Source organism: Pristiophorus japonicus, chromosome 8 (genome assembly GCF_044704955.1).
Source record: "Pristiophorus japonicus isolate sPriJap1 chromosome 8, sPriJap1.hap1, whole genome shotgun sequence".
NCBI lineage: Eukaryota > Metazoa > Chordata > Chondrichthyes > Pristiophoridae > Pristiophorus > Pristiophorus japonicus.
Genome location: NC_091984.1, coordinates 147,609,512 through 147,637,160, shown reverse-complemented (window position 1 = coordinate 147,637,160; position 27,649 = coordinate 147,609,512). Strand labels below are relative to the sequence as shown.

At 48.9% G+C, this 27,649-nt stretch overlaps 1 gene segment (V, D, J or C); it reads left to right on the top strand.

Moving 5' to 3' along the window:
* The first annotated feature begins 1,398 nt into the window (after positions 1–1,398).
* On the top strand, positions 1,399–27,649 carry LOC139269179 (immunoglobulin kappa variable 3-15-like). The segment is given in 3 exon segments: positions 1,399–1,474; positions 21,011–21,293; positions 27,589–27,649. Coding segments are annotated over 3 exon segments (420 nt in total).

Below are 27,649 nucleotides of genomic sequence, written 5' to 3'. Positions count from 1 at the left end.
AACTCCAAGCATGTGTTACATCTGTGAACGCAGGACTCTAAGTCCACATCGATACCGGGCCACCACACGTGGGATCTGGCTATCGCCTTCATCATTACAATGCTCGGGTGGGTACAGTGGAGGTCATTGATGAAGGTGTCTCTGCCCTTCTTGGGGACCACTACTTGATTGTCCCACAGAAGGCAGTCTGCATATATAGACATTTCATCTTTGCGCCGCTGGAAAGGCTTTATCTCTTCCTGCATTTCCACTGGGACAATGGACCAGCTCCCGTGAAGCACACAGCTTTTGACTAGAGATAATAAGGGGTCCTGGCTTGTCCAGGTTTTGATCTGTCGGGCAGTGACGGGTGATTGCTCACTCTCAAATGGTTCCATACCCATGCCTAGATCTGCGGGCTGTGCCAATTCCATCCCTGTGGTGGCCAATGGCAGCCTGCTGAAAGCATCGGCGCAGTTTTCTGTGGCTGGCCTGTGGCGGATGGCGAAGTTGTATGCGGACAACATAAGCGCCCATCTCTGGATGCAGGCCGATGTGTTGGTATTTATCCCTTTTCTCTCGGAAAACAGCGATATAAGTGAATTATGGTCAGTTTCCAATTCAAATTTTATCCCAAACAGATATTGATGCATTTTCTCTACCACATATGCACACGCTAACGTTTCTTTCTCAATCATGCTGTAGGCTCTCTCAGCCTCAGACAGACATCTGGATGCAAAAGCAACTGGTTGCATTTTCCCGAAATCATTAGCTTGTTGCAATATATACCCGACGCCATCTGACGACGCGTCACATGCTAGTACCAAACGCTGACATGGATCATACAACACAAGCAATTTGTTTGAGCATAGCAATTTTCTCGCTTTTACAAAGGCATTTTCTTGGCTTTTGCCGCAAACCCATTCATCCCCTTTTCGTAGTAAGACATACAGTGGTTCTAACAGTGTGCTGAGATCCTGTAAGAAGTTACCAAAGTAGTTCAGGAGTCCCAGAAACAACCGCAGCTCCGTCACATTCTGCGGCCTCAGTGTGTTCTCGATTGCCTCCGTCTTCGCGTTGGTGGGCCTGATGCTGTCCGCCGCAATCCTTCTTCCCAGGAACTCCACTTCAGGCACCAGGAAAATGCACTTTGAGCGTTTTAACCTGAGCCCCATGCGGTTGAGTCGACTAAGAACCTCCTCCATGTTCTGCAGGTGCTTGACTGTGTTCCGACCCGTGACCAAGATGTCATCCTGGAAGACCACGGTGTGCGGGATTGACTTCAGTAAGCTTTCCATGTTTCTCTAGAATAGCGCTGCCGACAATCGGATTCCAAACGGGCATCTGTTATAAACAAAAAGACCTTTGTGCATGTTAATGCAGGTGAGGGCCTTCGATGATTCCTCCAGTTCCTGCGTCATGTCGGCTGAAGTCAGATCCAGCTTTGTGAACGTCTTTCCTCCCGCCAGCATTGCAAAGAGGTCGGCAGCCTTTGGTAGTAGCTATTGGTCCTGCAGGGAGAAACAATTGATAGTTACTTTGTCATTCGCCACAGATTCTGACGGTGCCATTTCCCTTGAAGACTGGGATGATAGGACTGGCCCACTCATTGAACTCGAAACGCGAAATGATGCCCTCTCTTTGCAGCCAGTCTAGCTCAATCTCTACCCTTGTACGATACTGCTCTCGCCTTGTGATGGATGGGTTGTGCCGCCGGAATTAGGTGGATCTGCATTTTTGATCCTTGGAATTTCCCGATGAATGGTTTAAACAGAGAAGAAAATTTGTTTAAGACCTGGGCACACGAAGTGTCGTCAGCGGGCGATCGCACTCGGACGTCATCCCAGTTCCAGCGTATCTTTCGCAGCCAGCTCCTGCTGAGCAGCGTGGGACCATCGCCCGGTACCACCCAGAGTGGTAGCTTTTGCACCGCTCCATCATAGGAGACCTTTATGGTAGCACTGCCGATTACAGGAATCAGTTCTTTCGTGCAAGTTCTTAGTTTCGTGCGAACTGGAGTTAAGACTGGCCTCGAGGCCTTGTTGCACCACAACTTTTTGAAAGTCATTTTGCGCATGATGGACTGGCTCATGCCCGTGTCCAGCTCCATTGAGACCGGGAGTCCATTTAGTTCAACATTCAGCATTATCGGGGGACAATTCGTGATGAATGTGTGCACCCTATGCACCTCTGCCTCCTCGATCTGAGGCTCTGGTTCGTCGTGACCCTGTGTGGATCTGTCCTCCTCTGGTGGTTTGCAGATTTAACAGGCTTTGCAGCTCACCTGCACACTCGTTGGAGGCGTCCCATTGTACTACATTCCCTGCAAACGTAGTCTTTGAATCGGCATGAATAGAAGCGATGATCACCCCCGCAGCGCCAACAAGGTTTTAATAGCTTGCACTCATCACCCTTGATGGTGGACTCTGAGACATCTGCGGTCATGTAGCTGCAGGTATGTGTGACCTGCCCTGTACGTTATGATTCAAAAACAAATCAGTTTGTTCACTGTATTTGTAGCAGCAATTTGGTGCTGAGAGATTTGCTTCCTATTGTCATTGATGGCAATGAACACCTGGGCTATCGCTATGCCCTTAATTAAGGTTGGGGTCTCTACAGTCAAAAGTTTGCGAAGTATGGTTTCATAGCCAATCCCAAATATGAAAAAGTCTCTGCGCATGTGCTCCAAATGTCCTTCAAATTCGCAATGTCCTGCAAGGCGTCTTAGCTCGGCGACATAACTCACCACTTCCTGGCCTTCAGACCTTTTGCAGGTGTAGAACCGATAACTCAGCATCAGAATGCTTTCCTTTGGGTTCAAATGCTCTCGGACCAGTATGCACAAATTGGCGTATGATTTTTCCGTGGGTTTCGCTGGAGTGAGCAGATTCTTCATGAGGCCATAAGTTGGTGCCCCACAGATGGTGAGGAGTTTCGCCCTTCGTTTGGCAGTGCTCTCTTCCCCATCTAGCTCATTGGCCACGAAATATTTGTTGAGTCACTCCACAAAAGTTTTCCAAACATCTTCCTCCGAGAATTTCTCCAGGATGCCCACTGTTCTCTGCATCTTTGGGTTCACTATCTGTATCTCGTCGTCAGTTGTTGTGTATGGAGAAAGAGTCAGACTGAACAGTGAGCTCAAAGTAAAGTGTGACCGTAGTCTTTTATTGCAGGTCTCCAGAGTGCCTCTCTAACCTGTGAAGCCTCCTTAAATACCTGTGCTCCCAAGAGATTATGGGATCCTTTGGGACTCCAGGGGATGAGCCCTCTGATGGCTGTACAGAGTAAATACAAGTATACATAAATAATAGTTTGTGATCCACTGAGATCATTGAAAGGTTTGCACCACTGCAGCCAGGTCCTCTGATGACATTCCCACTTGAGTCCTGTGCATTGTGCAACCAGGCTGCATTGATCTCCTGTGGAGGTCCCTCCCGCCCATTAGAAGGGAAGAGAACCTTCCTGCACAGAATATTACCAGGTTTTAGTGGCTAAATATTGCATAAATATGACATAAATTCACTGCAGTATAGGGGACTGGAGGGTGATCTGATAGTGTTGTGTAAAATGTGAACCATTTCTATTGGGTCGATGCAGAGAAACTATTTCCTCTGGTGTGGGATTAAAGACCTGGTGAAATAAAGGTACAATTAGATCTAGGCCTTTGAGGAGCCAGGTCCGGAAGCACTTTTCGGCAGGAAGTGTAGTGGGAATGTGGGTATTCCCGCCCCAATGGATACAGGGCCAAGTGGGGCTTCCAAGGCTGAGATGGAAGATATTTGTTCGATAAGGGTATCATGTGATATGGAGCAAGGAGGGAAAATGGAGCTGGCCTGCAGATTGGCCAGGATCTATGGGGCCGAATGGCCTGCTCCTGTTCCCAATGTTACTATATCCCGAATCCTAATATCCTATATTACTGAAAGGATCAAAGTGGGCACAGAATGGATAATAATGGACAATGAAGAGCTGAGCACAAACATTGGACCCAGCGCAGCATCCTGGGGGACGGAGATCTCCAGACACATCCTGTTTCACACTTGGCAGAGCTTATTGCAATATTGCAAATCAGATCACCCTCCAATCCCTGTACCTCGGTTCCCGCCCGTCCGGCGTCTGGTGTCCGTATCATCCCCTGAAACATTCAGAGCATTTTAATTCCACTGACATTTCAGATCAGCCATGATCTCATTAAATGGTGATGCAGGGTCGAGGGGCCCAATGACCTCCTCCTGCTCCTAATCCTTATCAAACCCAGGTTATTTCAGGGCCTGGGCACATTGTTCTGTCTGAGGTTTGAATGTTACTTTATTCCTCGTGTTGGTCGAAAGCCCGACCTCTTCCTGTTCTAAGGACACAAATTGGTATTCCAATTGTGAAAGCTCAGTGTGAGATGAACAAGAGCGAGTTCTCATGGTAAGGGGCGGTATGAAGCCTTGAGAGGTGTCTGAGAATTGGGGGAATGCAATTGGTGCATGGCCAGGTGTGAGCCGGGTCCCAGCACAGAAGGAAAAGGGAGCTGTTTGTGGTTCAGGGGCAGTGCTTGGCTCAGAGCCCGGCTTTCAGTACATCCAGACATGGACATGGGACCATCATATTATTCCAATCTTTGGGCTGTTTCATTTCATAACACCCAACATCAATTTATAAACACTTACACAACACCTTTCCATGAAGGGAGATGTCACGCTGTCCCACTGACTGGAAGTAATGTCAATGTTGCTTTTTGCTGATCCCACGGGAGGTGTTCCTCGATTATAAATAAGGAATTTCTCTCAATCTCACATCTGACAGTCAGTTGAAGCCCTGTGTCCAGAATCAAGAGTCACCATCACTTCTCTGTCAGAATGAGAGATCTGTTCACCGCCTATCCATTCACCGTGCTACCGACACTGACACAGACAGGAATGATTTACTGTCCCATTGAAGCATTCCTTGGAATCCCCGGGAAGTGACTATATTCCGGGACTAAATGTACAGACCAGGGGTTAACTGCATTACTGATCCTATCTCGGTAGCTGTCCTTTTTCGCTGCGTTTTTCCAAGTCCATTCATTATCAGAAATTCAGTGAGTATATTTCCCGCTCTCCCGTGTTCCTTAACTGAGCGTTTTATTGACATTAGAATGTTAATTTTAAACATAATTTATTTCCTTCATTTACTGACTTTGGGACTGGTGCAATTATAGCTGAGAATCCGCGCAGTTTATGATACAATGGGTTTATTCACATTACAACAGACAGCCTCTCCTTCCCCTCCACCAGCTGTAATAGCCGGGAATGTCTGACAATTACTGTACACTCAATATGTTTGAAATTGGCCCAGATTCTCCCCCTCTGATTCCCGCTCCACACACATCCAGAAACAGCCGCTCAACACCCGATTCAAATTCACATTGAAAATCCCGTCAGATCCTTACAGTGAGCAGTTAGTGAGAATGGCATTTACCCCTCTGTCCCCACATCCCTCATCACCCCTTCCCTCACACACCTATCCCATCCACTTTTATGTGGACATATTTGCTGCTTATACACAAACCCTGGAACTGAATCTCACAGCCTCACAACTATTTGTTGGGAAGTTTGTCCTGTTCCTTATTCCAAATGTCTAGTGCCTTTGGTGCCTCCTCCTTGAGCCCCCATCCACTGGGAACAATGTGCTTCTACCTCCCATCTCCCAACCTTTCACAACTTGATGCAGTCCTGTCACCCCGCCCCATAATCTGTGTCTGTCTTACATTCTCCTCCCGCACAGTTACAGTTCCGTGTGTCAGAGCCCAGTGTGTGAAAGCGGCCAATGTTAAACCGTTCGGTCCGATGGATATGCAATTTCAACAGGAAACTGATATCTCACATTCAGTCAATGAGTTCCCGCCACCGAATGCGACCCAACCTCCCAGGTTTAATGTGAAAGAAATGTGAGCAGCTTAAAACTCGGATATTTCGGCTGTTAGATTGTAAAAGTCTACAGTCTATTGAAAGATGTAAGTCAGTAAGCTCAGAGTGAAGCGAGTCTGACTGCCCCACTGACTGTCTCCACTCCCAGGGTCAATGCAGCCCAATGATCCCACTGGAAGATAGGCGCCTGTAACAATAAGGCTTTTTGGAATATATCAAGGCCCAGGGTCAGTTGTCACCCTGTGTCCAGCACCAAGGTCACCGTCAATTCTCAGAGACAAACCCAGTTGAATTTATTGCTCTGATCTTGAATGCATTGCCTGAGAGGTTGGCTCAGCAGATGCAATAATCACTCGCAGAAGAGAATTGGTTATCTACTTGACAAATAAAACTTTCCGGGATATGGGGAAGAAGCAGCGACTGGGAGGAATTGGCCAGATCTTTCAGGGAGCAGGCCCGGTTACAATGGGCCGAATGGCCTGCTTCAGTGCGGTCCCATTGGCTGATATCCCTGTCACCTGTTCCAGTTCTAAAGGCTGCTTTCAGTATCCCGGGAACTGCTTATGAAATGACTCACTTTGTGAAGCAGGGCTTCACTTTATGACTGCGCTTGCTGCGGGCCCGAGAGATTGTTCTGTTTCTTCCGAAGCTTTTGTTTTGCTGCTCAGCGCTCACTGTCAGAAATTTGCTGAATATCATCTTCTCCTTTTCCTCTGCCTTCCCTGTGTAGTATGTTCATTGACATCATAATACACTGACACTGTCGGGCAAAGTCTCCTCGCGGTTCTGGTCAATGCATATCCCGTCTGCTGCTGGAAGTGTGACTGGAGATGTCTTCAGTTCACGTTATTTATCGCCATATTCTCAAATTGTATCACTCACTTCTTTCCCTGTCTCCACACCCCGAGTCATCGCCATTTCTGAAGCGGGAGTTACATTCATCTGAATCCATGTTCAGTGTGAGTGTAAACTCCAGAGTATCAAATGGTCTGTGATTGTATTCTTGCAGTCCTTACAGTCCCCGGCAAGTCACTGTAAGCGGTTACTAATTGTGTGAATCCGTGCCCACTGTATTACTGCCCTTCTGCCGGCTCTGGGAACTTGCTGTTTGCCCTGCACTCAGTATTTGTTGCTGATTTCCGGTTAGTGTCAGAAATTCAGAAATATCACTTGTTCCCTTTTCTCTCTCTCCCTTTGGAATATGTGTATTGATATTATAATGTTCTTTTAACCTACAACTAAAGACCCAGTGATGTTATACCTTGCGTGTATCAGGATGATGTCTCTCAGTGAGAATGGGAGGATTCACACAGTGGCATGTTGTCAGTTTATGTCGTGGCAGATCTGTGGCAGAGACAGGGAGCCGGGCTGTGCTGGGAGAATCGGGCTGGCCTTCTCCTGCTGACTTTCTCTGCCTCCCTTCTCTCCCTCACCTTTAACTGGGACTGACAGTAACTGTACTCCATGACAAGTCACATGGTTTGAATTGACATTGATTTATATTGCTCGGTATTCTAGGGAACGGAAGTAAGTATCTGCTGAGCGCCGGCGATGGGCCAACACTGTTAGTGTGTCAGTCACAAGTGTTACATCACACTGTAGTTCTGGGAAATGAAAGGGAATCTGTGTTGTGTGGGTCGCCGTTCACAGTTCCGTGTTGTCAAGGAGCTCCTGAAACCAAGTCCAGGAGAAAGTCCACTTATGGCCGCAAAAAATCCATGATTATAAATTTGCCGTCAGGTATAAAACATATTGCAATATGAATATTCGGAACATTGCACGAGCAGTCAATCCTGAGACAGACGGGATGGAAAGTGGATCAAATGTACACATTAAAGTAAAGTAGCAATGGTATTATTTTTATTTTGAGCTGATAACATTGGTGCTTAGATTCTATGAGTGTTGGACATTTGATTTCTGAGTCTCGATCCTTGTACAACCCTGGAAAATAGAAACACGTGGCCTTGTTCGCAGTCATTTTATAACCAGATGAATTGTTAATGAAGTGTCACCACAGTTTAAAATATAACTCTGTTTAAGTAGGGCGGGCAGGAAATTAATAACTCACTGAAACACTGCTCGAATTGTTGAATACATTGGTGGTTTGACGAATAATGGTTTGGGATGACTTGATTTCGAAATGTTTATCATGCTGCCGACTTTCGATCAATAAATTATTGACAGGTTTTGCTCATTGCAAAAGATCAGCAACATTGCAAAATATTACCCGCTGATATTTGCTGGCACCGTCAAGGGGTCACGATACTGAAAGATGCTGCCGAGCGCAACACTGTGGGTACATTCACCAGGTGGACTGCAGCGTTTGAAGAAGTGGCCCCATCCCCACCTTCTCAAGGGCAACTAGACGGGATTCCCCATCTATTGTCCCCAATTCCGGGGTCCTCATCCTTTTATCTGTTATGTAAGGGGTGGTTTGCAGGGGGTCAGCTTTCCCTTCTGACCTTATATGAGCGGTTCCGAATCGCTCCCACACCCTTGGTTCTAGACACTGGAATTATGAAGGGACTGTGACAGACTTGGACAGACAATCGGTTTCAAGGTAGGAAGCAGGTATGGCTTTATTGTGCTTAAAAAGAAGTAAAAGGCATACCTTTAATAACACACACAGACCAATACACACTGAGGGGTACAACACATTGAATAAATTGTCCAATTACAGTCTGTGAGGAAAAGAATACAGCTCAAACTCTAAATGGGGTAAAGAGGCGAATGCAGATATATTTGCACAAGTTATCCCAGCCTCCCTCCCCCAATTCCCCGAACTAACTAAGTTATAGCTCTGTGGGTTCAGGGGCCATGCTCACCAATCCCTTTAGACAGTTGCCGGTGAATCACGGTTTCGGGGTTCGCTGCACTTGGCCTTCTAGGTGAGCCGTACCTCGGTCGGAGGAGAGGACTTCGGACTGCGTAGTCTTTGGTTGGGGTGCGTCCATTGATGCGGTAAGTTGCGTTTTGGATGTATGGGGTAAGTACCCACTTTCTTTGGTTAGGAATAGTTTAGTTAGTCCCTTTTGGTCATTTCTCACCCGTTGGTCATTCCGAAGTAGATTGTAGAGTGGAAATAAATGTCGATTCTTCGGTTTTTTCTGAGTTGGTTTTGGTTGGTCGTTTCGCTGGTTGTGGTGGCCCGGGTTGTCAATTTGGTTGCTGACAACCTTCCATTTCGTGGGCCTCGTGCTCAGTCGGTCCTTGATGATTTCTTGTAGTTTCCTTCACTACTCCATTTCTTCACTCCCCACTTCCGGCTGCTTGTGTCTGTCAGTGTTTGAGTCTGTGTTCTGCTGTTCGAGTCTGTTCCTTGGTAAAACTGGGAATAGATATACCCACAAAAAAAGGCTCCGTTATCTCCCATCAAATCTAGCCCAGCTAACTGAAACTTGATTAAGTGGTTTTAATCTGGCGTTAATAGGCTTTTCGAAGTTGATGAGCTCTCCATTGTGCTTGTCTGGCCTGAGCCAGATATTTCCATGCCTGTTGAAAAGGTGTTGGAATATGTATGTGGCATTGTTTAAATGCTAATGTTTTCAAGGGGCAAGTTTCGAGGGTATACAGTTCCCAGACAATTTGATTAGTTCCAATGTCCAAACTGGCCCTTTAGATATTGACTCCACCCCTTTTCTTGCAAACCCAACATACACCTTTTAAAAATCCCAAATTCGATTAAAGTTCGTAGTTTCTTCCATGTGCACTTTAGGATTTCAAACTTTCTGGTAGATAGTTCAAAATTAAATTCCCTTTCCTATGAGTCCAAACACTGGGGGGTGGTCTCCATGAATGCACCCCCTTTTATCCCCTGCAGGCCTCGTCTGCCCCTTTAAAATTCATTTGTGTCCCAAAGTTTTCCTTCCATTTTAAAAGTCCAGAAAGGGATTCTTCTCCTCTGCAGAGGAAAGGTACCTGGAATCTTTGCGAGATATTGGTAAATTCTACATTCCCCCTGTGATACCATATCACTTATGGTATCATCCTTCGAGGTGAGCAAAGTTCCTGACTCCCAAGAGATAACCTTCCTCGTAAATTAGCTAAACTAACAGCCAAAATGCATTACACTTATGCAACATCACCATAGATGCACACTTTCCCCTTTACAGGTAAAAACTTTTTACATTTATACCCTCCCAGCTTGGAGGGGGTTCAATTACTACAATTGCATTTCAGCACAGTTATATTTCATTTCAGTTACATTATATTCACCAGCATATAGGCAATGTACAACCACATTACAGAAGGAAAGAAAACATAGATTAAAACTAAACAACATCAATTGGTCTCCTGAGGTTTGTCCATCACCCGGTAATGTCTAGATCCTGCCCTTGAGAACTGCTCTCAGGCTGGCTGACACACAAGACAAACTCAAAATAATCACCTAAACATTACTGCAACATTAACCTCAATTCTAAACTAAACCTTAAAATGTAAAATGTTGCAGTCAGCTGCCTTAAACTAAAAGTAGAGCTATGTACAACCGCCACCGGTCTCCGGGTGGCCTGGTTACTCCCTGTCAGGCCCATGGCTTGTGCGGCCTGATAGCTGCCTGGGTGCGAGGGTTTCCCCGCAGCCGGTGAGCTGGAAACCCTTGTCTCTGGGAAAGCTCGTTGCTACTGCTCCTGTGAGACCCTCACCGCTGGAGGCGGCTGGCTGGTGGTCCCTACTCTGAGCGGCCTCTGTACTTCTGATCTTCGGCCTTTCCTGTCGGGCTGCCCTTCTCCTAGGGTAGAATCGCTGAGGCTCAGATGCCGGTGACCACGGTATCTTTGGCCGTGGCGTATGGAGGGTCCTTCTCAGGGCTTGGGTTACTGGGAGTGCGTCCGAATCCCAAACGATGGGTGGGATAGCCCCTCCAGTACTGCAATTCACCGCCCCTATAGGCACGGTTTCTGAGCCTGCCACATTCCCTGTGGGCCCTCCACTGTCGGGGGCGGCCAACGGAGGGTCCCTGTCCTGAGGATAGTTCACCCGTCCCGGCTGTCCTCTGTGGTTGGCTGACCCTGGATTGTACAGCTTGCACTGGTTGATGTGGAACCACTTAGTACGGCGGGGCAGCTTTATGGCATAGACCATCGGGCTTGCCTTGTCCACAATGCTGTATGGCCCCATATATAATGCTTCAAAAACCCCGACCCGAGCATAGTTCCTCACCATGACCTGGTCCCCTATCTCCCATTCGTGGTGTTTGCTGGGTTCTAGCAGCAATCGGTTACTCTGATGCTGTCTGCCCATGTTACTAGCAGCCTGCCAGTGAATCTGTTTGAGGTGTTCAAACAGGTTCCTGACAAACCGGTCGCGGTTCACCTCTCTGAGCTGACCTTCTGTGAGCACCGGGGCTAGGACATGGGTGGGGGTCCGCATGATCCAGCCAGTCATGAGCTCGTATGGGGAATACCCCGTGCTCTTTGACTGACTGGCTCGGATCCCCATTAGGACCAACGGTAAGACCTCTACCCACTTTTGGGGCGAGTCTCCCGTTTCCTTCCGCAGCCTTTCTTTAATGGTGCGGTTTAAACGCTCCACAATACCGGATGACTGTGGATTGTGGGCAACGTGCCATTTCCCCTCAATGCCGAGCACCTTAAGGGTTGCCTGCATTACCTGCCCGGTGAAATGACTCCTCTGGTCCGACTCCACATACTGTGGGAGTCCCCACCGGGAGAACACTTCCATCACTAGAATCTTAGCTGTCCCTAGTGCGGTGGCTGTTCAGCAGGGGAAGGCTTCAACCCATTTTGAGAACAAGTCCACCAGGACGAGGCAGTATTTGTAGCCTCCCTGGGCGGTGGGTAGGGGCCCGATGCAGTCAATTTGGATTGACTGCCATGGTCCCTCTACCCTCCTGACGTGTCCTAGGGACACCTTCCTTTTCTGGGGGTCAGGGTTGTTCGCAGCACACACAGGCAGTTCGCACAGAACTCGCGCATGTCCTCCCTGAGTCCCGGCCACCATCCTGCCTGTTCCACCCGTTGCCAGGTGGTCTCAGGCCCGGGGTGTCCCGGTCCTGGACCCTCATGGGCCAGTTTTAGGAATTCCCTCTGGTGCTGCTGTGGCACGACCCATTGTCCCTCTTTAAACAGCATGCCTTCCTTAACGGTAATGGCTGCTGTGCCGTACGGACCTTCTACTCTCTCTCCTCTAGCTAGCGCATTCAGGACAGCTTTCAGGACTGGGTCCTGTGCCTGAACTGTTTTTAAGTCCGGGGCCAAGGCTGTCCCTGTACTCTCTGCTGCCCTGTTCTTATTCTTGACCGCTGCTATGCGGCCGGTGTCATAGGGGTCCCAGAACTTTCCAGTGCGGGCACCTTCTTTGGCCAGTTTGTCAGCCTGTTGGTTTCCCTCTGCACGGGGTTCGGTTTTTGAATGGGCCTTCACCTTATGTATGTAGACCTTTCCCTCTTCCCCCACCGCTGTCATGATTTTCTCCAGCAGGGGCTTGATTGCCAGGGGTCTCCCGTCAGCGGACGTGTATCCGCGACGGGACCAGAGAGCCAGGTACTCCGTATATGAATTGTAGGTGAACATACTGTCCGAGCAAATCGTGTACGGGGTAGGGAATTCCTCGGGGTGGGTCACCACATACATTACGGCGGAAAGTTCAGCATGCTGGGTGCTCATGGTGCTGGGGAGCTTGATTGCCAGGGCAATACCTGCCCTTGGGTCGTAAACTCCGCACCCAGTGAGTCATTCGCCAACAGATACCGTGCTGGACCCGTCCACGTAGATGTCCCGGCCCGTAGGGTGTAACCCCGCCCGAAGGCCAATGTTCACCTCCCATAACCCTTCAATGGAGCACCTGTGGGCTTTCCCTGGATAGATTAGGTTGGCTGCGAGCATTGGCTCACGGGGGCCTTCTACTCTGTGGTCCATCTGGGAGAGGAGCAGTGTCCAGCGAGCAATGCGGGCACTGCTCACCGTCCCGTCCTTAATCCTCCCATCTAGGAGCATCTGAGTAGGTGTGTGGTGGGTTAGGAGTGTAAGAGGAGACCCTCCCGTGAAGATCAAGGATCTTTTCACTGCCCAATGTGTGGCTAGGAGTGTCTCTCACAGTTGGAGTATCCCTTTTCCACATCTGTGAGGATCCTGGAGGAGTAAACCACCAGTCTCAGCTGGCCGTGCCGCTCTTGAAGCAGCACTGAGCTCAAACTGTCCCCGCTGGCTGCCACCTCCAGGAAAAACTCCTTTCCTACATCTATCGTTCCTAAGGCTGGCGCGGTCTGCAAGTTCTTCTTCAGCTGATTAAATGCTGCCTCGCAACCCTCATCCCAGTCCCACTCTACACCCTTGTGTAGGAGCCTGAGCAGAGGGGCTGCGGTGGCTGCATAATCCTCAATGAAGTCTCTGCAGTACCCGGTGAGTCCTAGAAAGGATCTTACCCCTGTCACTGTGTTGGGGGCTGGTAACTCTTGTACTGCCTCCCTTCTTGCGGTATGGCCCTTTCCCCAGCGCGGAGTCAACCCCAGGAATTTGACTTCCTTCTGGCCGACCTGTGCCTTATTGGGGTTTACTTTAAACCCTTCTTCTTTTAGCAGCTCCAGCAGCTCAGCCAGCAGTGGACCATGCTCCTCCCCCTGATCGGTGAACAGGAGCAGGTCATCCACATACTGCACCAACTGCTGGGGTCTGCTAAAGCCCTTTAAACAGTTCGCCATACATTGGTGAAAAATGCTGGAGCTGTTGTGGAAGCCTTGGGGAAGACAGTTCCACATGTATTGTTGGCCCTTAAAGGTAAAGGTGAACTTGTACTGGTCCTCCCGTTTTAAAGAAATGGACCAGAACCCACTTGAAATGTCCAGCACTGTGAAATTGGTCGCGGATGCTGGAATACTCCCCATGAGATCCGCTACGGCTGCTACAGTGGGTGCACAGGCAGGGATATTCTTATTTAGTACTCGATAGTCCACGGTGGCCCTCCATGAGTTGTGGAGAGTTCACATGGGTTGCTATCGGTCTTAACACCCCTTGCTCTACCAGTAATCCCAGCGCTGTTGTCAGGTCTGCCTCTGCCTCCTTGGGGAAGTTATATTGCTTTTGTGGTCGGGTCATGGGGTCCCCTTTTATACTAACTTCCACCCCCGTTACCCTGCCACAGTCATGTTTGTGGGTGGCGAATACTGCAAGGTGTGCCCGTACATATGCCTGGTACTCCACTGGGGTGTTACTGACCAGTAATTCCAAGTCATAACCCTCCTTTGGCTTCACGGTACACAATGTTCCCTTGGCCCCTTTTTCTGCGATCACTGCCACCTCACCTTCCCTGTCAGTCACTATGGCTCCCCATAGACAGTGGTTCCTGAGATCCACTAGGATCTGGTGGCCAATGATAAAATCAGCCCCCAGGATCCCTTTTCCCTTCTGCTCCCATTTCATCAGGACACACTTCCATTTGGTTTTGAGTGTCCCTAACTGAATGGTGAGCAGGATGGAAAACGAACCAGTTTTCTCATTGCCTGTGAACCCCACGAGACTGTACGGGACCCCGTTCGATAGAGGTGAGATAGCTGGGTTATCTGCATATACAAGGGTGCTGGAAGCACCAGTATCTAGCAGGTAGGTCCCTTTCACTTTCTCCACCTCCATCGTAACGCACGGTCTCGTCCAGGCATCGTACTCGGTGTTCCTGCCCCGGCCTTATGGGTTGGGGCTGAAGTGGCCTCTCCCTTAGTCTCTTTCCATGGGTTCCTACAGTCCTTCCTCCAGTGCCCACTTTTCCCACACCCAAAACACTTGTCCCCTTTATGGGGAGGGTTCCCACCTTCCTGATGCCACTCTCTCTTGCCTTGGCTGGGTTTAATCTCATGGACCCTCCCTTTAGAGGAGGGCTCCTCTGTCCCTCCACCGTTCCAGTAAGCCAGGGTCAACTGTCTAACCACTGTCTACTCGGTGGTTCTGGGATCTCTTGGATCGAACCAGACCTAGGCTTTTGCCTTTACTCCAGGTAAGCTGTTTGCCACCAGGCTGCGGAGCCAGTGAGCCAGCTCATTAGGGGTCAGGTGGGCCCGGTCAAGAACCCCACTACAGGCCCTTTCGTAGACCGGCCACAACCTGTCGGCGAAAGCCTGTGGAGTCTCCCCATAGAGCTGCACTGTTTTCTCCACTCGGGAGAAAGGACTCCCGTCGTTCATACCTATGGCCTCTAGAACCTCCTCCTTAACTGTAGCGTACGTGTTTCGCCCCTTTCTGCTGTCTGCAGAGAGGGAATGGCACAGCTTGGTGTCTAGTGAGAAGAGCAACAGCTTCGCCTGCTCTGAATCATCGCACCCATTAATATCCCCTGTGTGTTCCACTTCCAGGAAGTGTACCAAGGGATCCCTCTGTTGGGTGAGCTTACTTAGGTGGCCTATCATAGCCCTCAGTTTTTGGGTGTCGTGGGGGACTACGAAGTTGCTTTCTAGGGGTCCTGCTGCCCCATTGGCATCAGGTGGGCCAAACTTCTGCTGCCGGACTGGGTGCATTGGCCCTGGTTCCGGCCCTTCTTGTATTGGCTTGCCCTCTTTCCCCTGCTGCCAAGCTGAGTTAAAACTCGGGAATGCCGGTGTAATCCTTGCCTGCCCCGCACTCTGGCTGACACCTCTGCTGCCCAGGGCCATTCCTGGGAGCTGCAGGCGGTGACTGAGGGGTTTCTCCTTGCTCAACCAGGTGTTTCTGGGCTAAACCCGGGTTTATCAGGCACACCATGCCTTTAGCCTGGGATAGAGCAAGGTTCAAGCTTTGGATCTGCTGCTGGCAGGGGCCGTGGTCTCCTGCCTCAAATTCCCTGGTACTGGCTACCTTATAGGCTACCTGAATGTTTCTCACCCTCTGCCCGTACTCTTTAGCTTGCTTGGCGAGGCAGGAATTCTCTTCCCGCAATGCCAGTTCGCTATTCTTGGCTTCAATAATCTGACACTGTAAATGGTCCAATTGGGTTTTGTGCCTTTCTTTAGTGAGCTCTCTACTTTCTTTTAACTGTCCCACCTCTGTCCATAGCCTTTCCCCGACTGTGGCCCTTGCGCTGGACCTCTCTTCTGCCTGTTTCAATACTCCCTTTAATTTTTCATTCTCCTCATCTAGAAGCCGGATCTGTTGCTGAAGGCAAATTAGCCAAATGGCCTTCTCTGTCGACTTTTTATGGTCCTTGCTCTCGGTCCATTGAGCTGCAGCATCTTCTGGATGCTCAGCATACAATAGATCAAGTACCCACTCCTTAGCCACATTTACCCTCTTAAACACATACGAGGAAATCTCCTCTTCCATTTTGCTTCGTTTCCTGAAACCAGCCTCTCTCTTATCACGTCCCTTGTACCAGTGTCCCATCTGGGTTGCCATTATGTAAGGGGTGGTTTGCAGAGGGTAAGCTTTCCCTTCTGACCTTATATGAACGGTTCCGAATCGCTCCCACACCCTTGGTTCTAGACACTGGAATTATGAAAGGACTGTGACAGACTTGGACAGACAATCGGTTTCAAGGTAGGAAGCAGGTATGGCTTTATTGTGTTTAAAAAGAAGTAAAAGGCACACCTTTAATAACACACACAGACCAATACACACTGAGGGGTACAACACATTGAATAAAATGTCAAATTACAGCCTGTGGGGAAAAGAATACAGCTTAAACTCTAAATGGGGTGAAGAGGAGAATGCAGATACATTTACACAAGTTATCCCAGCCTCCCCCCTCCCAATTCCCCTAACTAACTAAGTTAGAGCTCTGAGGGTTCAGGGGCTATGCTCACCAATCCCTTTAGACAGTTGCCGGTGAATCGCGGTTCCTGGGTACGGCTCGCCTAGAAGGCCAAGTGCAGCGAACCCCGAAACCGCGATTCACCGGCAACTGTCTGAAGGGATTGGTGAGCATAGCCCCTGAACCCTCAGAGCTATAACTTAGTTAGTTAGGGGAATTGGGAGGGGGGAGGCTGGGATAACTTGTGTAAATGTATCTGCATTCTCCTCTTTACCTCATTTAGAGTTTAAGCTGTATTCTTTTCCCCACAGGCTGTAATTTGACATTTTATTCAATGTGTTGTACCCTTCAGTGTGTATTGGTCTGTGTGTGTTCTTAAAGGTGTGCCTTTTACTTTTTAAACACAATAAAGCCATAGCTGCTTCCTACCTTGAAACCGATTGTCTCTCCAAGTCTGTCACAGTCCCTTCATAATTCCAGTGTCTAGAACCAAGGGTGTGGGAGCGATTCGGATCCGTTCATATAAGGTCAGAAGGGAAAGCTGACCCTCTGCAAACCACCCCTTACAACCATTACGCTTTGCTAACTGCCTCTGAACCAATTTTGAATCCAACTTGTCACTTTGCTCTGGATCCCATGGGCTATTTCTTTTGTGACCAGTCTGCCATGTGGGACATTAACAAAAGCCTTGTTAAAATCCATATACACTACATCATACGCACTGCCCTCATCGACTCTCCTTGTTATCTCCTCAAAAAATTGAATCAAGTTATTCAGACATGACCTTCCCTTAACGAATCCATGCTAACTGTCCTTGATTGATCCGTGTCTTGTTAAATGAAGATTCCTCCTATCCCGCCCCCGAGGTTAGGCTGACCGACCTGTAGTGACTCGATCTAGCCCTTGCTCCCTTTTTAAACAAAGGTACCACGTTTGCAGTCCTCCAGGCCCCCGGTACCTGGGATTGCAATTTCAGCATCGCCCCTCTCGGCCAGCTTGGTCAGTAGTGGTGCTACCGAGCTACTCTTGGTGATGGACAGTGAAGTCCCCCACCCAGAGTACATTCTGTGCCCTTGCTACTCTCAGTGCTTCTTCCAAGTGGTGTTCAACATGGAGGAGTACTGATTCATCAGCTGAGGGAGGGCGGGAGGTGGTAATCAGCAGGAGGTTTCATTGCCCATGTTTGACCTGATGCCATGAGACTTCATGGGGTCCGGAGTCAATGTTGAGGACTCCCAGGGCCACTGCCTCCTGACAGTGTACCACTGAGCTGCCACCTCGGGTGATGGAGGAGTCTGGGACATTGGCTGAAAGGTCTGATTCTGTGAGTAGGACTATGTCAGGCTGGTGCTTGACTCGTCTGTGGGGCAGCTCTCCCACTTTTGGCACAAGTCCCCAGATGTTGGTGAGGAGGACGTTGCAAGGTCAGCACTGAGCCTGGATCCACTGTCCCAGCCGGTCCGAGCTGCTGTTATTCTGCCTGATTGGACGGTTATTATTAGAGACTCAGACCACAGCAGAAATCCCCCATGCAAAAAATAACTGAAGAGATTGTCAGATCGGAAGAATGAAACTTCACCCACAGAGGAAGTGAAAGAGGGAGGTTGTCACAGCTGTACCTTTGTTAATGACGCAGGAGAAAACTGTGAACTGCGCTCACAGCCTAGAATCTTACCGCACAGAAGGAGGCCATTCGGCCCATCGTACCTGTGCCGGCTCTTTCAAAGAATTACCCAATTAGTCCCACTCCTCCCCAGTTAAAGAACATAAGAAATAGGAGCAGGAGTAGGCCACATGGCCCCTTGAGCCTGCTCCGTTATTTAATACGATCATGGCCGATCCGATCATGGATTCAGCTCCACTTCCCTCCCCGCTCCCCATAACCCCTTATTCCCTTGTCGGTTAAGAAACTGTCTATCTCTGTCTTAAATTTATTCAATGACCCAGCTTCCACAGCTCTCTGAGGCAGCGAATTCCACAGATTTACAACCCTCAGAGAGAAGATATTCCTCCTCATCTGTTTTAAATGGGAGGCCCCTTATTCTAAGATCATGTCCTCTTGTTCAATTCTCCCCCTCAGTGGAAACATCCTCTCTGCATTCACTTTGTCAAGCCCCCTCATAATCTGATACGTTTCGATAAGATCACCTCTCATTCTTCTGAATTCCAATGAGCAGATGCCCAACCTACTCAGCCTTACCTCATAAATCAACCGCCTCATCTCCTGAATTAACCTAATGAATCTTCTCTGACCTGCCTCCAAAGCGAGTATATCCTTTCTTAAATATGGAATCCAAAATTAGTGTGTCCACACCAATACCCTGTTTAGCTGTAGCAAGACTCCATCCTCTTTGCAATAAAGGCCAATATTCCATTGGCCTTCCTGATCACTTACTGTATCTGCATACAGTTTCTGTGTTTCATGCACAAGTACCCGCTGCACCACAGCACTTTGCAATCTTTAACCATTTAAATAATAACTTGCTCTTTGATTTTTTTTTCTGCCAAAATGCATGACCTCACACTTTCCAACATTGTACACCATCTGCCAAATTTTTGCCCACTCACTTAGCCTGCCTACGTCCTTTTGCAGGTATTTTGTGTCCTCCTCACACATTGCTTTTCCTCCCATCTTTGTATCGTCAGAAAACGTGGCTACATTATATTCGGTTCCATCATCCAAGTCGTTAATATTTATTGTAAATAGTTGGGGTCCCCGCACTGATCCCTGCGGCACCCCACTAGTTACTGATTCCCAACCCGAAAATGAACCATTTTTGCAGACTCTCTGTTTTCTGTTAGTTAGCCAATCATCTATCCATGCTAACATATTATCCCCAACCCTTGTGCAGTAACCTCTTACGTGGCATTTTGTGAAATGCCTTCTGGAGGTCCAAATACACCACATCCACTGGTTCCCCTTTATCCACCCTGCTCATTGCATCCTCAAAGAATTCTGCAAATTTATCAAACATGACTTCCCCTTCATAATTCCATGCTTACTCTGCCTGACTGAATTATGCTTATCCAAATGTCCTGCTACTGCTTCTTTAATAATGGACTCCAACATTTTCCCAACCACAGATGTTAGGTTAATTGGTCTATAGATTGCTGCTTTTTGTCTGCCTCCTTTTGTAAATAGGAGCGATACATTTGCAGTTTTACAATCTGCTGGGACCTCCCAAGAATACAGGGAATTTTGGTAAATTACAACCAATGAATCCACTGTCCCTGCCGTGACTTTTCATAAGACCCTGGGATGCAAGCCATCAGATCCAGGGGATTTATCCGCCTTTAGTCCCATTATCTTACTGAGTACCACCTCCTTAGTGATTGTGATTGTGTTAAGTTCCTCGCCCCCGTAACCCAGCAAATTGTTGCTTTTCAAGTATATATCCAATAGGAAGGATTCATGTTTCCTGGGCCCTGTTGGGGGACCAATCGGAAGGAGCCATGTTTCCTGAGCCCTATTGGAGGACCAGTGGGACATGGAGTCCATGGTCGACGTGGAGTGCGAACCCTTCCTGTTGTAAATTTGGGATCGTCGGACCTGATCCCAGTCAAAACACCCTGACCCGGAGCGGGGCCATGGAAGGGGAAGGAGAGGGGAAGGGATTCGAAGATGTTCTGGACAGACAGGATGGGGCAGTGGGTCAGACCCTGTCCTGTCGCTCCAGCTCACACTGATGGGGTGAGGATTTCCTCCCTCTGCTGGGCCTTCACGAAATGAACTTTCTGTCCAAACCGGTCCCCACTGAGAATAGGCCCACAGCACAGAACGGCCCTCAATTGGGCAATAAACAGCCAGTGTACTGAGAGAGGCCAACTGTGGGGAATGGGGCCTTACTCCAGGAGAAGGCATGGTCTGGGCTCAAGGGTTAACATCCATTGGTGGGGCAGGACTCAGGGAGGTTTACTCTGCATTTCAGTGTACTGCAGCTGGGAGTCTGTGGAAATGGGAGAGGGAGAAAGAGGTAGGATGGAGAGAGAGAGGGGGAGGGATGGAAAGAGAGAGGGGGAATGGAAAGAGAGAGGAAGGGAGAGGGAGGTGAAGAGGGAGGGAGAGAAGAAGAGGAAGTGTAAGTTGCTGACGTGGCTTTATCTGGGTGAAGACATTTACATACTGAGGGATGGGCAGTGAGACTCTCACAGGCTGCAGGTTTATAAAGCAGAGCCCAGTGAAGGGTAGTTTATCAGTAAGCAGGCACAGGGACAGGAGCAGACACCATGATTTCACCCATCCAGCTAATCTGGCCTCTGGCATTCTGCATCGCAGGTACAAATCTCTCTCCTTCCATGTTTAATATCTCCCTGCTGTCGATTTCTGTCCAACTCTACTGACCAGTGATTGAAGGGCAAATGCTGACACTAGAGGAGAGCTCAGTGTCTCGAGCAATCTCTCATTTTACAGTGTCTTTCTATGACAGTGCTTACTTCACTTTCTTTCCCCATTTCCCCCTCAGGTATCAGTGGGGACATCATCATGACCCAGTCTCCCCCGGTGCTGTCAGTGAGTGAGGGACAGACTGCAACCATCTCCTGTACTGCCAGTGCATCCGTTAGCAATTATGTTGCTTGGTACCAGCAGAACGCTGGGCAGAAACCCACTCTGCTGATCTATGATGCAACAACTAGTTTCACTGGAACCCCCGATCGCTTCACCGGCAGTTACCAGTCCAACACGTTCACCCTGAGCATCAGCAACGTGCAGAGCGAGGATGTCGCGGACTATTATTGTCAGCAAGGGTATAGCTTCCCTCTACACTGTGATACACAGCCGGACAAAAACCTCAATATACACAGCCCCACCTTCTGTACTGACTCACCCCACAGTTATATATAATATATAATAATGGACACACAGCCCCACCTCCTGTACGGTTTTACACATGACTGACACACAGCTCGATGGGAGTGACGGCAGGAATATTTAGCTGGAAGCTGCAGTGAATTGGAAAAGTATGGAGTGGGTCAGAGAAGAGTTGGGGCTGTGTCTTCATCACTGACAATCTCACAGCTCTACTCTGTACATTCAGACAGCACGGAGACACTGGGTGGTCCTGTGTCCTCAATCCAAATAATCTCACAAACCCCCCACTATTGAGAGGGCCACAACTTATTAAACCCAAAGCATAAACATGAAAGGAAAGTGAACAAGTGAAATGGTCGTGCTCTTTCCCTGCCCACCCCACACTCCAGGCCCTGCGGTGCCCACCCGTCGCAGAAGGCCTCAGGCCTACCTTGAGCTCTATCCCCGGGGTCACCGGGGTATGGACAAAGATCCCGAAGGGAGGCAGGCAGTCACTGCAGCCACCCCATGGGCCCCATCCAACTAGGACCTGTGCATGGCCACCTTGGCCAAACGCAGGAGCAGGCCCACGGGGAGGCCCTCCGACCTGCCCGCTCTCCACACATCGGGTGGCCAGGCCCAGGAGCAGGCCCACGGGGAGGCCCTCCGACCTGCCCGCTCCCCCTGCACCGGGTGGCTCGAACCAGGAACAGGCCCACGGGGAGGCCCTCCGACCTGCCCGCTCTCCACGCACCGGGTGGCCAGGCCCAGGAGGAGACCCACGGGGGGCCCGCCGACCTGCCCACTCCCCCTGCACCTGGTGACCAGGCCCAGGAGCATGGGACTGAAGTGGAGGCAGAAATTGAGGAGCAGCCCCTTCAAATAGTGGAAGAGGGGCTGCAGCCTCTCACACTCCACATACACACGATATTCACGGACTGAGGAAATAGATTTCTAAAGCCCCTGAAACTCGTTATTTTATAATGATCCCCGAGAAAGGCCTATGTCAGCAACACAAACATCTCGCTTGCTGACGGAGCCCGTTGTTCGAGGGGCACAAAGAGGTGAGCCCTGTGTGATGGGGACTTTCATTCTCCAGCAATTCCGTGGCCCCAGGGTTACCATCTGATGGGGCGGGAAGGGCAGCTGGGAGATTTGTCCCAAACACGTCGGATCCCCAACTCTCCTGGGCACTGCCACAGATAACTCGTCACAGAGTGAGAGGGAGGGAGAGTATGAGGGACAGTGAAAGAGTGAGAGAGTGAGTGAGGGATGGAGTGAGGGAGATGGAGGGGGAGTGGGAGAGGGGGAAAGAGTGAGAGGCAGTCAGCGAGAAACAGAATGTGTGAGAGAGAGAGAGTGAGAAAGAGAGAGAAAAAGTGAGGGAGAGTGAGACGCTGAGAAAGACGCAGACACACACACACAGACAGAGAGAGGGGGAGAGAGACTGAGTGAGCCAGGGACGGAGGATATTGTACAGCCGCTGCACTGGAAGCTGTCACTGTGGCTCACGTTCGGTAAAGGAACCAAGCTCAGACTGAGTAAGTAAACCCCAATGCTCCGTTATTAACACTTTAAATACTGAATCTTTCTAAGACACAAATGCTGAATATGCGAAGGTGTTAGTTTACGTATGATTACACTTGATCCTCCCATCTTTCCTCATTAAAATCTATCAGCATAACCCTCTATTCCTTTCTCCCTCATATCGCTGTCTAGCCTCCCCTTAAATACATCGATACTATTTACTTCAATCACTCCCTGTTGTAGCCAACTCCACATTCTCACCACTCGCTGGGTAAAGGATTTTCTCCTGAATTCCCGATTGGATTTCTTGCTGACTATCTTATACTGATGGCCTCTAGTTCTGCTCTTCCCCACAAGTGGAAACACTCTCTCTGTATCCACTCTATCAAATCCTTTCCCAATGTTAAAGACCTCTATCAGGTCACCCCTCAGCCTCAAGAGAAAAGAGCCCCAGCCTGTTCATCCTTTCCTGATATGTACACCCTCGCATTTCTGGTCCCATCCTTGTAAACCTTCTCTGCACCCTCTCCAATGCCTCTGTATGGGTTATATAATGTGGTGGGGAGCTGCGGTGAATGAAAGGGTTAATTGAAGAGTGCTGTGTATGACAGGGAGCCCGGCTGTATTCCTTGACCCACATTCCCCCTTCACCCAGCAAAGTATAAGTAACGAACTGTTACCCACCGTGTGGAGGAGATCTGGACGTTGACACACCGCGGTCCCGTCCCTGCACCATCCCCGGAAATCGCTCCCGAGCCTCCTGCCTGTCTCAGTGTGACAGACACGGTGTGTGAGACACGGGCAGAGTGTGGGTGTGAGTGAGTGAGCTCGCTGGGGGCAGTCTGTGCTCCTGTCACAGTCTCTGATATAACTGAGCTCAGCCTCAGCACACTGACACTCCCGAGGTCCCGCCTCCCCCAGCTCCAACTCTGATCTGTCCAGCCCCCGCTCACCTCCTGTCCAACTTCTGATCACAAACAGGGGCAGCAGGGCTCGCAATCCGGCGGCTGCAGTGCTCCAGGGTTGTGGGGAGACTCTCAGTTGCTGTTTCTGTAGCTCGAGTTCAGGCCGATATTTATCCCGCAACCTACATCGCTTAAAAATCTCAATTACCGCATTGCTGTGTGTGGGAGCTTGCTGTGCACCAATTGGTTGCTGTGTTTTCCACATTACAACAGTGACTGCACTTCAAAAATGTACTTCATTGTCTGTGAAGCACTTTGGGACATCCTCAGGTGTGAAAGGCGCTATATAAATGCAGGTGTAAAGGGAGCTTGGGGTGTGGGTTCGAATCCCCACTCCCCTGAGGTTCTGTTCGTGCGATTTATGAGGATGGGTGAATAACGAGGCACCAGACACAGTGGGTAAGAGTACAAAATGGCTAATGTTGTTTATTTAGAATAGTAAACACAAAGATAGAGGGCATAGGAAGAGGTCGTAAATAGCAGTAATGGCACAATCTCACTCAACAACACAAAAAATTCTCGCAACAGGGAAGGGGAAGATAAGAGGTTGAAACATTCCACCCACACACAACCCCACCTCCCACTTCCACCCTTCTTACCAATTCCTGTCCTAAATTGTGTCTGTGAGGGGGTTTGGGCTACACTCACAATCCTATCAACTCTGGGGTTCTGGGGTCACTTATTTCAGCTCGGGGTCCCACTGGAGTGGGTTTTACGTTGTTGGTCGGTTCGGTTTTCCTCCTCGATGTTGCGTCGGTTGCCTCTCGGTTGGCTCATAGAAACATAAAAACGTAGAAAATAGGTGCAGGAGTAGGCCCTTCGGCCCTTCGAGCCTGCACCGCCATTCAATGAGTTCATGGCTGAACATGCAACTTCAGTACCCCATTCCTGCTTTCTCGCCATACCCCTTGATCCCCCTAGTCGTAAGGACTACATCTAACTCCTTTTTGAATATATTTAGTGAATTGGCCTCAACAACTTTCTGTGGCAGAGAATTACACAGCTTCATCACTCTCTGGGTGAAGATGTTTCTTCTCATTTCGGTCCTAAATGGCTTACCCCTTATCCTTAGACTGTGACTTCTGGCTCTGGACTTCCCCAAAATTGGGAACATTCTTCCTGCATCTAACCTGTCTAAACCCATCAGAATGTTAAATGTTTCTATGAGATTCCCTCTCATTCTTCTGAACTCCAGTGAATACAAGCCCAGTTGATCCAGACTTTCTTGATATGTCAGTCCCGGGAATCAGTCTGTTGAACCTTCGCTGCACTCCCTCAATCGCTACAATGTCCTTCCTCAAGCCAGGAGACCAAAACTGTACACAATACTCCAGGTGTGGCCTCACCAAGGCCCTGTACAACTGTAGTAACACCTCCCTGCCCCTGTACTCAAATCCCCACGCTATGAAGGCCAACATGCCATTTGCTTTCTTAACCGCCTGCTGTACCTGCATGCCAACCTTCAATGACTGACGTACCATGACACCCAGGTCTTGTTGCACCTCCCCTTTTCCTAATCTGTCACCATTCAGATAATAGTCTGTCTCTCTGTTTTTACCACCAAAGTGGATAACCTCACATTTATCCACATTATACTTCATCTGCCATGGATTTGCCCATTCAACAAACCTATCCAAGTCACTCTGCAGCCTCATAGCATCCTCCTCGCAGCTCACACTGCTACCCAACTTAATGTCATCCGAAAATTTGGAGATACTACATTTAATCCCCTCGTCTAAATCATTAATGTACAATGTAAACAGCTGGGGCCCCAGCACAGAACCTTGCGGTACCCCACTAGTCACTGCCTGCCATTCTGAAAAGTACCCATTTACTCCTACTCTTTGCTTCCTGTCTGCCAACTAGTTCTTAATCCACGTCAGCACACTACCCCCAATCCCACGTGCTTTAACTTTGCACATTAATCTCTTGTGTGGGACCTTGTCGAAAGCCTTCTCAAAGTCCAAATACACCACATCAACTGGTTCCTCCTTGTCCACTCTACTGGAAACATCCTCAAAAAATTCCAGAAGATTTGTCAAGCATGATTTCCCTTTCACAAATCCATGCTGACTTGGACCTATCATGTCACCTCTTTCCAAATGCGCTGCTATGACATCCTTAATAATTGATTCCATCATTTTACCCACTACCGATACCAGGCTGATCAGTCTATAATTCCCTGTTTTCTCTTTTCTTCCTTTTTTAAAAAGTGGGGTTACATTGGCTACCCTCCACTCCATAGGAACTGATCCAGGTCTATGGAATGTTGGAAAATGACTGTCAATGCATCCGCTATTTCCAAGGCCACCTCCTTAAGTACTCTGGGATGCAGACCATCAGACCTTGGGGATTTATCGGCCTTCAATCCCATCAATTTTCCCAACACAATTTCCCGACGAATAAGGATTTCCCTCAGTTCCTTCTTCTTACTAGACCCTCTGACCCCTTTTATATCCGGAAGGTTGTTTGTGTCCTCCTTAGTGATTAACGAACCAAAATACTTGGTTCAATTGGTCTGCCATTTCTTTGTTCCCAGTTATGACTTCCCCTGATTCTGACTGCAGGGGACCTACGTTTGTCTTTGCTAACCTTTTTCTCTTTACATATCTATTGAAGCTTTTGCAGTCCGTCTTAATGTTCCCTGCAAGCTTCCTCTCGTACTCTGTTTTCCCTGCCCTAATCAAACCCTTTGTCCTCCTCTGCTGAGTTCTAAATTTCTCCCAGTCCCCGGGTTCGCTGCTATTTCTGGCCAATTTGTATGCCACTTCCTTGGCTTTAATACTGCCCCTGAATTCCCTAGATAGCCACGGTTGAGCCACCTTCCCTTTTTTATTGTTACGCCAGACAGGGATGTATAATTGCTGTCGTTCATCCATGCGGTCTCTAAATGTCTGCCATTGTCCATCCACTATCAACCCATTAAGTATCATTCGCCAATCTATCCTAGCCAATTCACGCCTCATACCTTCAAAGTTACCCTTCTTTAAGTTCTGGACCATGGTCTCTGAATTAATTGTTTCATTCTCCATCCTAATGTAGAATTCCACCAAATTATGGTCACTCTTCCCCAAGGGGCCTCGCACAACGAGATTGCTAATTAATCCTCTCTCATTACACAACACCCAGTCTAAGATGGCCTTCCCCCTCGTTGGTTCCTCGACATATTGGTCTAGAAAACCATCCCTTATGCACTCCAGGAAATCCTCCTCCACCGTATTGCTTCCAGTTTGGTTAGCCCAATCTATATGCATTTCAAAGTCACCCATGATAATTGCTGCACCTTTATTGCATGCACCCCTAATTTACTGTTTGATGCCCTCCTAAGCAAAAAGCTGCTGGAGTTAAGCACACTTTCCCCAGAGCGAGGGCCTTGTGAAGAGCTGACTCAACTCCCCTTTAACTCAACTCATCCACAACGAAAACTGACTCCCACCTTCTTAACTCAACTCTACAACTCAATGCAAAAGCTGACTCCAACCTCCAACCTCCAACCTCTAAAACCTCCAACCTCCAACCCCCAACCTCTAACACCTCCAATCTCCGACCCCAACCTCCAACAACCCTTGTGTGTTTTTGCAGCTTTTCGTATCGTCCGTTCATCTTCGTGCCATTGTCTTGGGTCTTCCTTGAATAAAATGGGGTGTGAATGGCAGTTCGATGTGGATCGATCTGTCTGGAATGGGAGATTAGCCACACCTCCTGTATCCTGTCGCTCGCTGATGGGGTGAATGAAGATGATTGTTAACTATCTCGACAGATGTGCCACTCTGTCTGAGCTGGCCAAAATGATTGCATCAGACCTGTGGGCCTTTGTTTAA